Genomic DNA, 11,361 nt, shown 5'->3' on the forward strand with positions numbered 1-11,361 from the left:
TATATGACAAATTTTCCATTGTATGATTCATTTTGGTAATTAATTTATACGTTAATTACTAAAGAGAATAGAGGATCCCACAAGAAGTCAAGCTAAGCTCGTGAATGGTTCGGTAAAACTCGACGATTCGAAGGAGTTCATGTCTTGTTGTGAAACTTGACTTGAAAAAATATACATTTAGGGCTATTTTTGTCCATATTATTTTAACTAATTACCAAAAAAAGAAAAATCTATTCTTTATGTTTATTTTTTTTTTTGTGATATCGATAATTTATATCCTCAAATTATAATTATTTTATTTATATATTTTGGTTTTTAAAGATTTCAATTTTTTTTGAGTAAACATTGACGTCACGTCAGAAATATTATAAAAATGATTAAAATTAGAAAAGAAAAATCAAAGAATGAAATTAACAAATATGATTAAAAGGAAATTGACAAATAGAATACCAAAATGACATTAAAAAAGAAAAGAAAAAGAAAAGGGGGACAAAATAAGAAAAAAATGCGGAATAAAATCGGCTATGGCAAGAGAGAAGTGTCCAGTTTGATCCATTTCCATTTGGATTGAAATTCGAGCATTGGAAATGGGTAGAAAATCAAATATGTGCTTCGACTGTCTTCAACGACGGGTTGAAGCTGATTATTCCGGAGAACTTAGCTTCGTTTATGGACTCTCCGATTCTCCTCTTCCCTTTGGTTCCTCAGCCGTCGTCCAGGTACTTTTCGTGCAAATTTCATATCAAATCTACCTTTTTTTTTGTTGAAATACTCAATCCTTGATTATTTTTTTTCTTGGCTTTTGGTGAATCGTGAAATTGGATTCAGATGTCCGATTCTGGGGGAGCAGGGACGTCGCAGCAATTCGTCCTGAGTTATGCGCCTTATTGTGAAGAGGATTGCTTGTCTAAATACATGTATGATTAATCACTTTAACTTTCTACTTTACTTGCTTCTTTTATGTGTTTTGGCGCTTTCATTCTTTTGAGGCAAGCAATGAAGCGTATAATAGTTGCATTGATGAATTCGTTGAGCAAAGTTAATGGCATGTATCATGAGTATCGAGTAATGAAGTTGTAAATATGGCTTCATCAGCAATACTATCAGTTATTTGTTAGTTGAGATCATGCTAATCCGACTTCTTTTTTTTTTTAATTTTTTCCCCCTAGTGACGAGTACGGTTTTCATGAAGGTGGATATGATGCCGAGGGAGAGAACACCATGCATTCCAATTTGGGGCGGGACCAAATAGAGGTCAGTGTTGGAATTTCCAGTGGTGAGAGTGATTCGTCAGATACTACAACTCGATGTCCGTCTTTCTCAAATGGTGACAGAAACATATTTGTTCATGGGCTAAGTTGTGAAAAATGTAGACTTTCCAGTAAATTTTCTTGCTCGAGGACGATAACTTCATTGGCTCCAACTGCTCGGATTGGCAAAGCATCCTCTGTGCTCTCTAAAAGTTTTTCTTCAGATTTCTCATCTGGCGCAGTTGAAGATCACATTTTGCATTCAATAAACCTTCTTATTGATGGAAAATCCGTGGGACAGGAGAGTATAAACTTTTATAGTTTGATTGGAATACCTTCATTTCAGGAGAACGGTTTTCCGGGATGCATACGGCATCCAAACATTGTACCCATTTTGGGAATCCTTAAGTCATCTAGTCATATTAATATAATGCTTCAAAAGATGCCGTTCACCCTTGAAAACATAATGCAGTATAGTCCGGATGCTATAAAGTCTGATTGGCATGTGATATTTTTAATCTACCAGGTACTTTCAGCTCTGGCTTATATTCATGGTTTGGGAATCGCCCATGGGAATTTATGCCCATCCAACATTATGTTAAATGATACAGGTTGGTGTTGGTTACCAATTGGTGGCAATCAGTTACTGAACTCCAAGGTGAATCTGCATGGAGAATGCTACAATTGTTCTGCTTGTGGTTTTTGTTTTGAAGGATGTTCCTTTAGCACACTCTATGCTGATTTAAGTTTATCTGAATCTGTGGATTGGCATTCTAGTTTCCATAGTTGGTGGCAAGGAGACTTGAGTAATTTTGAGTATCTTCTCATCTTAAACAGATTAGCAGGTAGGAGGTGGGGTGATCACACATTTTATACTGTCATGCCCTGGGTTGTAGATTTTAGTGCGAAACCTGATGAAAATAGCGATGTTGGATGGAGAGATCTAAGCAAAAGTAAGTGGCGCTTGGCAAAAGGTGATGAGCAGTTGGACTTCACTTATTCAACATCGGAAATCCCGCACCATGTGTCAGACGAGTGCCTATCTGAACTTGCTGTTTGCAGCTATAAAGCTAGGAGGTTGCCATTGAGTGTCTTGAAAACAGCTGTCCGTTCAGTTTATGAACCTAATGAATATCCCTCTAACATGCAAAGGTTATACCAATGGACCCCAGATGAGTGCATTCCCGAATTCTATTGTGATCCACGGATATTCTATTCCCTACATTCTGGCATGCCGGATTTGGCTGTGCCTTCTTGGGCGGGCACCCCAGAGGAGTTTATCAATTTGCACAGGGATGCCTTAGAAAACGATCGTGTTTCATGTCAAATACATAATTGGATCGACATCACCTTTGGGTATAAAATGTATGGTGCGGCTGCGATTGATGCTAAGAATGTAATTTTGCCACCTTCAATATCCACAAAACCAAGGTCAATGGGACGCCGCCAACTTTTTACACAACCTCACCCTCCACGTCAAAAGGTTACTGGGAAGAAAAATGGATATACTAAAACAATGAATATTGGGTGTAAGGATACTCTACCCTCTGAAACAAATAATTTACAGAAACTAGAAGAAGCAGCTCTATTCAGTGAGAAATCATGGCATTTATGTCCTTGTTATAATGATTACTTAAAAGATCCTTTGAAGGATTGCTTTTCTGAGAAGGAGCTGATGGTGGATGGTATTGATAATATTTTAAGTAGACAACCTGACTGGGTGAAGAACTTTGGTGCAAGCCCAAATGTTGATTTGAGTTATCTTCTTGAGAATCTCGAGGTTGATGATGACAGTTCTACTGGATTTCAGGAACTATTTCTTTGGAGCCAAACATTTACCTCGAAGATATCCTCTAAAAGTGCTTCAGATGATATTTTTGCTATTGGTTGTATTTTAGCTGAACTTCAGTTGAGGAAGCCACTCTTTGGTCTAAACTCATTAGATCTGTACTTGGAGTCTGGTGTCCTACCAAGTCCAATGCAAGAACTGCCTTATCACGTACGACTTATCGTTGAAACCTGCATTCAGAAGGACTGGAGCAGGTAAGCTTTCTTAGCCCTTGTAACACCCAAGATTTCTGTTGATTCTTTTGAGTTCTGTTCTTTTCCTTTTCCTTTATAGATAAATATAACGAATTTGAGCTGCAGTCCACTTTATCTAAAAATCCTTTTTTCTTTTCAAAATAATCAGGAGGCCTTCTGCCAAGGGCATTTTGGAATCTCCATGCTTCCCCAAATCAGTAAAGTCATCATATTTATTTTTAGTCTCCTTTTATCTTCAAGCAAATGATGCATCCCGTCTCCAGTATGCTGCTACTTTTGCAAAACATGGAGCTCTGAAAGCGATGGGAGCATTTGGTGTTGAAATGTGTGCCCCTTATTGCCTACCTCTTCTAGTGAAGTCTACCTTAGATACTGAAGCTGAATGGGCTTATATTCTATTGTCAGAATTTCTGAAGTGTCTGAAGTTAGAGGCAATAATGAAACTTGTCGTGCCATCTATCCAGTCAATTCTACAGGCTAGTTGGTAACTTTGTTTTTGTTTTTGGTGTTGCATGTTAAATTCCAGCCGTTTCTTCTATTTTCCTCTTCTCATTTCTTAAATACTTTGTTTTAGGTTACATGCCATTCACACTTGAAGGTTTCTCTTCTTCAAGGTTCATTCATGCACGAGTTATGGAATCGAATTGGTAAACAAGCATATTTGGAGAAAATACATCCCTTGATAATATCAAACCTGTCAGTTGCACCTCAGAAGAGCTCATCTGCTGCTGCCACAGTCCTACTCATCGGGTCTAGTGAAGAGCTTGGCGTGCCAATTACAGTCCATCAGGTTTAACTTTGTCGAAATTGTATGTTGTGCAATCTCAAAAGTTAACATCATCATGTTAAATTACTTTTATGTTATAATTCTCTGAATGGTATTCTATCTGATTTTATATAAATTGGACTGATTGAATTGATTTTTCAGACAATTTTGTCCTTGATACTCTGTTTTGGAAAAGGTCTTTGCAACGATGGAATTGATGCATTGGTTAGAATTGGTAGGTTCTATTTGGCTGGATAACTGGTATTTGAACATCTTCTTTGCAATTGTCCCTTTTCAACTTCTGAGGTATTATAGTCACTATTCAGGTGGACTTTTTGGGGAGAATGTAATCGTAAAACAGATTCTACCGTTACTACGAAATGTTGTCCACTCTTGCACTGAGACTTCATATGCCAATAAATCTGAACCCTTGCAAAGTTGGGGATCTTTGGCGTTGATAGATTGCCTGACGACATTAGATGGCATTGTTCCATCCTTGACGAATGAGATTATAGTTAAGGAGCTGATTGAGGTATAAAATTATTTGGACTCTATGATTGCATTGTATATTAAACTAGTATGACTCCAATGACATACTTTCAAGCTTATGCAGGATAGAAGTTGCATGCATGTCAAGATTCTAATGCGGAGAGACCTGGAAAATCGGGTATTTCAGGTATTTTTATTTTCAGGTCTTCAGCACGATGTGGTTATGAAGACAGTCTTACCATTACTTGATTTACTTTCTCTCTCTCTCTCTTCCTCTTCCTCTCCCTCCCCAACACCCCCCCCCTCTCTCTCTCTCTCTCTCTCTCTCTCTCTCTCTTTTGAGGTTCCTTACTTTACATACCATAGCCCCCCGGGTAGTAATTCTGTTTTTTTGATGATTGAATCCTCTTAGTTATAACCTGAAAAACAACGTTCTAAATCATGTTGGATAATGGACCTGACTTGTTGTACCTTTTTGTTTCCTTTGCATCTGCAAATTTTTTATTTGTAATGAATTAATAATTATCGTGCTTTCACAATTGACATTGTTTGCCAGACAAGTGCAATGAGTCTTATCAGGATTTGCCAGCAGATTGGTTCTGATTTAACAGCGCTGCATGTTCTGCCGAAACTCAGAGAGTTATTCAGTGAGCTTGCTTTTTCAAATGAAAACGACAACCATGTCCTTTTGGGTGGAAACTTGAAGGGACAGAGAATGAAATTCAGTAAGGAAGATGGTATTGAAAGCCGCATGGACCTTGTGTATGTCCCTATCCTATTTTATTCTTATTTTTTAGAGTTTGTATATTATTGAATATAAGCATTCGGTCGGTTACCACACTATGAAGGAACTCTTGGCAGGTTAATATTGTATCCTTCACTTGCTTCTCTACTGGGAATTGAGAAACTTCGTCAGTGTTGTGCAACATGGCTGCTTCTCGAGCAATTCCTTCTACGGCACCATAACTGGAAGGTATGATCCTTTTTATTCCCTCTGAGAACAGACTACGTTCGTTATATGAGAAAAATTTCCATTTACACATTTTACCTACATGGCAGTGTCATCTGTTTTCCGTGCCATTGATGAAAACTCATTTATTTTTGGAATTTATAGGTAGCTATAGTTATACTTAATATTTTTATTTCATAATGAAAGGATTGACTCATAATTTTCTGTTTTCCGACTAGCATGTGGTCTCTAGATAGCACTCCATAGCATAACATAACAAACTGTGAAAATTTTCAAGTGCTAAGATGCTATGAAACTTCATGTGAAAGAAAACCATTAAGTTCAAAGTGAAAAATGGAATGTGAGGACAAATTATATTAGCTTTTACTCTGAATGCATTAATTGCATCCCTTCAGTTTTTAACTCTAACAGTGTACCTTCTCTTTATATGTTGAATTTTAGTGGGAATATACTGGGGATCCCTCTCAAAGTGATCTGGAAGGTAAACATGGTAGAAGATCTTCTTACGACAAGAATTCGTCATCCAACAATATGTCTACCAAACTATTACTCAATGGTGTTGGATGGTCAGTCCCACAGTCACAGGGACAAAGAGGGCCCCAAAACACAGTGCCGATTAAAAATTTGTCAGAGCATTACCAGAATCCTGTTGAGAGGCATGGAATAAGTGCTGCTTCAGAATTCCAGGAACCTTGGTATTGGTTCCCTAGTGCAGCTTCTAGTTTGAGTATTCTTGATTTCACTTCTCGTACAGGTTTCCCAAAGGATGAACTTCCATGGAAAATCAAAGCATCTATTATACAATCTACCCGTGCACACCATGGAGCGGTGAGATCTTTTGCTGTTGGCAACAATGAGTGTACAGTGTTCACAGCAGGAGTTGGACCAGGATTCAGAGGAAATATTCAGAGGTGGGAATTATCGACAGTTGATTGTGTAATGAGCTACAATCGCCACGAAGAGGTTTGCTTCATTTTTTTCATGATTCAAATACATTTCTAGGTATTAGACAAAGAAAAAGAAAATCTGTGTATTAGCCTATTTCAACTTAAGTTATCCTTGGAAAGAGACTTTCAAGTTTTGAGCACAGCAATAGTAACTTTTTATGTCTCGAGAACAGAAGAACTGTTGTTTTAGTGCTCCTTTGTCTTCCCTTTGTTTTGCGTTTTGTTTTCATTTCATATTTGTTGAAAAAAATGTTTAACGGTAGCTTCATTTTCCTTGTATAAATTATTAATATGCAAACTCAGGCAAAGCCTAATTGATGCTTTATTTTCTTATGGACTGGGTGGGAGGGTTAGGAAACTCCTGTATTAATCTTGTTTGAATTTGTTGGAGACTGTCTGGGAATCGGTTTAAAAATAACTTTGCTCTGGAAATGTTGATGAATCTGAGATATAAGTTGTGCATCGCACCCACCTATTGGCCCTCTCAAATATTTTTTTAACAAACACAAAAGGGATAAGCCTACCTTTCTGTTCTCTCTATTTTTTTCCTTCCTTTTTCTTCTGTACCACATGTAATTTGCAAGTGTGCCCTTCCAATGACACTGTGTGCGAGAAGTAATCTGGTGCTGGAGAAGTATTTGCATTGTCTTCTTTATGCTACTATTTGTGTTTACGACATGTACATGTTATTTGACTATCAAAACCTAATTTCAGATAGTATGCTTGAAAAGAAGTTGATTGCAGGTTTCTTCTATTTTAAAATTAACCACATGCTTATGGTGTTGTGTTATTCAGCCCTTTTTGTTTAACATGAGAGATGGGGTATATTATTAATAGTTACATTATGACAGTATATTCCAGATTTTTGTCCGCGTTGATGTTAATTTTGTTGCAAGCTAAAAGCCATTGGATATTTTGCTGTGTCTGGAATAAAAGATCTGAAATCTCCATGTTTTAACTTTATTTATGAATCATAGATAATTTGGTTGATTTATGCTTGCACTCAGTACACCTCAGTTTATTGCTTTGTATACTCTAGGAGGATCTAGTTTTTTCATGTAGTCTTAGCTACACTGTTACTCTCTACAAATAGTATTTGTGGATGCCTCTCTAATTTCCTCTTTATTGTCAGGTTGTAAATGATATTCGTATTTTAGCATCCTCCGGAAGGGTAGCTTCTTGTGATGGAACAGTTCATATATGGAATGGACAAACTGGAAAGTTAATTTCTGCATTTTCTGAGAGTTCTTTAACATCCATACGCCGAAACGATAGAGATGAAGACAATATGCTTCATTTTAATCCATCACCAAGTGGAATGATTAGTAATGTGTTCCACGGGAGTTTGTACACTAAAATAGATTATCTGGAATTCATTGATAGGCTTGCAGTGGGTACTGGAAATGGATCTCTCAGGTGACTACATTTTACTACTAGACCATATCACACATGCATTTATGTTTCTTAAAAACTCTCTTCATGGTGCACAGATTCTTTGATGTCAATAGTGGACAGAAACTTCACCTTTGGAGGGGAGAACCCACTGATTCTAGTTTCTCGCCTCTAATATCATCCATCTGTTCATCTGGTTCTGCCAAATTGCACCCAGAGGACAATGTTGCTTACCCCTCTTGGATTGCAGCTTCATTTAGCACTGGCTATTGCAGCCTCTTTGACATGAGAAGTGGCAATATTATTTCATCATGGCAGGCTCATGATGGATATGTGACCAAGGTAATCTAAAAATAATTGGGATGAAATAATATTGGAAAATGCAAAACTTTACGTTCAATTTTTTCCCTCTCTGGCAGCTTGCTGCAGCTTCAGATCATCTCCTTGTCTCGAGCTCTCTTGACAAAACCTTACGAATTTGGGATCTGAGAAGGTTCTCTTTTATAATGACCGGCGCTTCAAGCTGGCATAATTTGAGTAGATTATTGAATTTATGTGGATTGAAATCAAATGAAAAAGATTATTATCGTATGATGGTCCTTTTTGACATTTTTAACAGGAATTGGGCATCAGAATACACAGTTTTCAAAGGTTATAGTGATAGTGTTTCTGGTTTCTCAGTGTGGGGGCAAAATGTGATCTCCATATGCAAAAACAAAATTGGCTTATGTTCTTTGGCTAGCACTGGAGATGAGGTACATCTCTTTCTCTATCTGCGTGTGTTGTCCCTGAATGTATCTATTGAGACACATTTATGTTTTCTTTTACCATGGCATAGGATGGGCAGTTTCGTGTCATACCTCAAAATCTTTATATGTCGGATGGGGAATCAAAGAACTTGTCTATGCTATCAGCCATTTCCATTTTACCTTTTTCGCGCCTTTTTCTCGTCGGAACTGAGGATGGTCATTTCAAAATTTGTTGTTAGTCTTGGCAACCCCTCTCTTCATGTATAAATTTAAATGGTCATATACTTAATTAATTGCAATTTACAAATCATATGTCATCACTGTGCATTTTTTTTTGTCCGTCTGTGTTTGACTATTGAAGATTCGAACCTCCATTATGGATATGACTAAACTATTTTTGGCTATATATAACATTCCTTTTTTCATTTTGACATTTATGTTTTTTATAGATTCTTGCACTCGTGCTCTTCCGCGAGTGTGACTTGTAATTATGTATCCATGTGCTTCAACAGTTATGGTGGTGTTTTAAACTTCAAGGAAGAGCATAGCATATGATGCATTGTATTCTTTCTTACCAAATTTATCAAAAGTGATAATAAAGTTGTGTTATGATGGATGAATTTGATAAGAGGGGAAATATTTAGTCTAAGAATGGATCCTGGGTGTATTTGAGATATATCGAAATTGCACTAGTTGATATTGAGTGAATTTCAATTTTGTTCATTCTAACAATTTAAAATCAATAGATATGAAATCTATGGTCTCAAATTCATCTATCCAAAAACAATTTAAATGTTAGGGCTCCGTAGTCGGTCATTTTGTTAAATGGACTGGGTCGAAATTTCATTTTACAAATTTGACCTCTCACCTAGGGGTGGGTTTTCGGTATATCGTATCAAAAATATCGATATGAAAAAAATTCATATTGGTATCGATATCGAAATTTTGAAATTTTGGTATGAAAAAAATCTATACTGATGTCATACAGATACCGAAAAAAATCCTGTATATCGAAAAAAATGTATGTATATCAAAAAAATTTTGGTACGGTATCGCGATAATTTGGTATTTTGATACGGTATCTCAGTGAGAATTTCGGAAACAACTTGCTCCATCTTTACCAATGTCTACACACACTCACACATGTGAGTGTGTGCCAGTATCTTTGTTTGTTAGGCAACTAAATAATCAAGGATGGTGATCCACATTTCAATCCTCAATTTTCTCCTACTTTGACACCAACTATACATACATACATACATATATATATTCTTTAAAATCCTACACTATATATTACCTGTGATAAAAAAATATTGATCTGCTTCACCATGAGCAATGAAGATAAAACCAGCAACCCTACATTAATACACAAGCCTCACATCTCTTGGTCTGATTCCTACGCCAAGGCCCAAGATGTCATCGCTTCCCTTGCTTCTATCCTACCCTCTGTCCCACCATCCATCGCCGCCTCCGAATCTCCCGCGACATCGCTTCTCCACGATCCCGACGTGGCGGCCGATGTCAAGCAACTTCTCCACCACCCTGACTCAGGGGCCGGAGATGACAACCTTTGTCGTTGGCTATATGACACGTTCCAATCCGCCCAGCCGGAACTCCACCTAGTTGTCCTCCGGTTCATTCCCGTCCTAGCAGGAGTCTACCTCTCCCGAGCTTCACTAAAGAAGCCTCTACCTGGGTTCGAAGCTGTGCTATTAGCCATTTATGCTTATGAAACCGCGACACGAAATGGGCAAGCGGTGATGGTTAGTATCCCTGATGTCTCATACTCAAGCATTTACCATGAAGCGAAACAAACCGCCAAAAACGGTGCTCCAGAGCCTCATCTTGCCGTGGTTTCACCAGGTCTCGAGCCACACGGCACTGTTAGATCTACTAGACGGGCTAGAATAGTTGGGGTAGCTTTAGAACTATATTACAACAAGATTTCTTATATGCCTATTGATTCGAAGATCGATTTCTGTAAAGTTTGTATGATATGGTCAGGGCATCAGGAAGAAAGCAGCATCATTAATCTTGAAGCCAGTTCTTCCTCACATGTAAAAGATGATAATATTGAAAATTTGGAGAACAGATGCCAAAATAAGGAACAAGGTCAAGGGAGAATAACTATGCCTTGGGAAATTCTGCAACCAATTTTAAGGATTTTAGGGCATTGTTTGACGGGTTCTAGTAAAGATAAACAGCTTTCCGAGGTTGCATGTGCTGCATGCAACTGCCTGTATGCAAGATCTTTGCATGATATCAATTCCAAGGCAATTTTGGCAATTGGGAGTCTTTTAAAACTGGCAAAACTGGTTGCTGACTCGAAGGATGACATTGATCACACTGAAATCACAATGAGTAACGTGATAACAATATGAAAAATATGCTCATTTTCTTGTTCGATCTTGTTTTCCAGATCAGTATTGTATCATTTCATTTAATGTTGGTTTAAATAAATTATTTTAAGTAATTTATCTAGGTGAGTTTATCACTCATTGTGAATAGTTGTTGAGAAATCAAAACAAATCAAGTATGTACTATTTAAGGTACTTACATTTTATGCACGGTCCATATGTATTTATCTGTCACACTATTAGTCCAGTGATACTTTGGTATTGTTTGAGAAAGCTTTTAGGAATCATGATCATAGATTTCGATTGAAAAATAAATCTAGCAAGCGGACTGGATTAAGTTATAGTATATGGATGATGAGTCCAAGTATCGTACAAGATCAACGTTGAATTACTAGAAT

The 11,361-nt window shown here is 37.3% G+C and overlaps 2 protein-coding genes across 3 annotated transcripts; both read left to right on the forward strand.

Annotated features, from left to right (window-relative positions):
- Positions 1 to 493: 493 nt before the first annotated feature.
- Positions 494 to 9,017, forward strand: LOC140875428 (protein GFS12). Of its 2 annotated transcripts, none has more exons than XM_073279108.1 (16): positions 494 to 719; positions 829 to 917; positions 1,170 to 3,293; positions 3,442 to 3,769; positions 3,868 to 4,083; positions 4,222 to 4,294; positions 4,386 to 4,591; positions 4,673 to 4,735; positions 5,105 to 5,310; positions 5,410 to 5,521; positions 5,960 to 6,481; positions 7,598 to 7,881; positions 7,956 to 8,199; positions 8,277 to 8,350; positions 8,477 to 8,612; positions 8,696 to 9,017. In XM_073279108.1, exons 1-16 carry the CDS (start codon positions 588 to 590, stop codon positions 8,843 to 8,845), a joined length of 4,959 nt encoding a protein of 1,652 aa, XP_073135209.1. In that variant the 5' UTR covers positions 494 to 587; the 3' UTR covers positions 8,846 to 9,017. The 2 variants fall into 2 exon arrangements, with proteins under 2 accessions (XP_073135209.1, XP_073135217.1); XM_073279116.1 differs by having other exon boundaries at positions 581 to 719; positions 1,193 to 3,293.
- Positions 9,018 to 9,934: 917 nt separating this feature from the next.
- LOC140864796 (uncharacterized) lies at positions 9,935 to 11,030 on the forward strand. The gene has a single exon (XM_073269173.1). It carries the CDS (start codon positions 9,935 to 9,937, stop codon positions 10,985 to 10,987), a length of 1,053 nt encoding a protein of 350 aa, XP_073125274.1. The 3' UTR covers positions 10,988 to 11,030.
- Positions 11,031 to 11,361: the final 331 nt, after the last annotated feature.

The sequence above is a fragment of the Henckelia pumila genome, chromosome 1 (assembly GCF_033568475.1).
Source record: "Henckelia pumila isolate YLH828 chromosome 1, ASM3356847v2, whole genome shotgun sequence".
Taxonomy (NCBI): Eukaryota; Viridiplantae; Streptophyta; class Magnoliopsida; order Lamiales; family Gesneriaceae; genus Henckelia; species Henckelia pumila.

What these genes read in the sequence shown, in the direction of transcription:
- LOC140875428 (XM_073279108.1), top strand. Translation starts at nt 588, where the DNA reads ATGGGTAGAAAATCAAATATGTGCTTCGACTGTCTTCAACGACGGGTT. An exon ending in GCTACAATCGCCACGAAGAG is followed by an intron (nt 6,482 to 7,597) that starts GTTTGCTTCATT and finishes CTTTATTGTCAG; the next exon opens with GTTGTAAATGATATTCGTAT. An exon ending in CGAATTTGGGATCTGAGAAG is followed by an intron (nt 8,351 to 8,476) that starts GTTCTCTTTTAT and finishes CATTTTTAACAG; the next exon opens with GAATTGGGCATCAGAATACA.
- LOC140864796 (XM_073269173.1), top strand. Translation starts at nt 9,935, where the DNA reads ATGAGCAATGAAGATAAAACCAGCAACCCTACATTAATACACAAGCCT.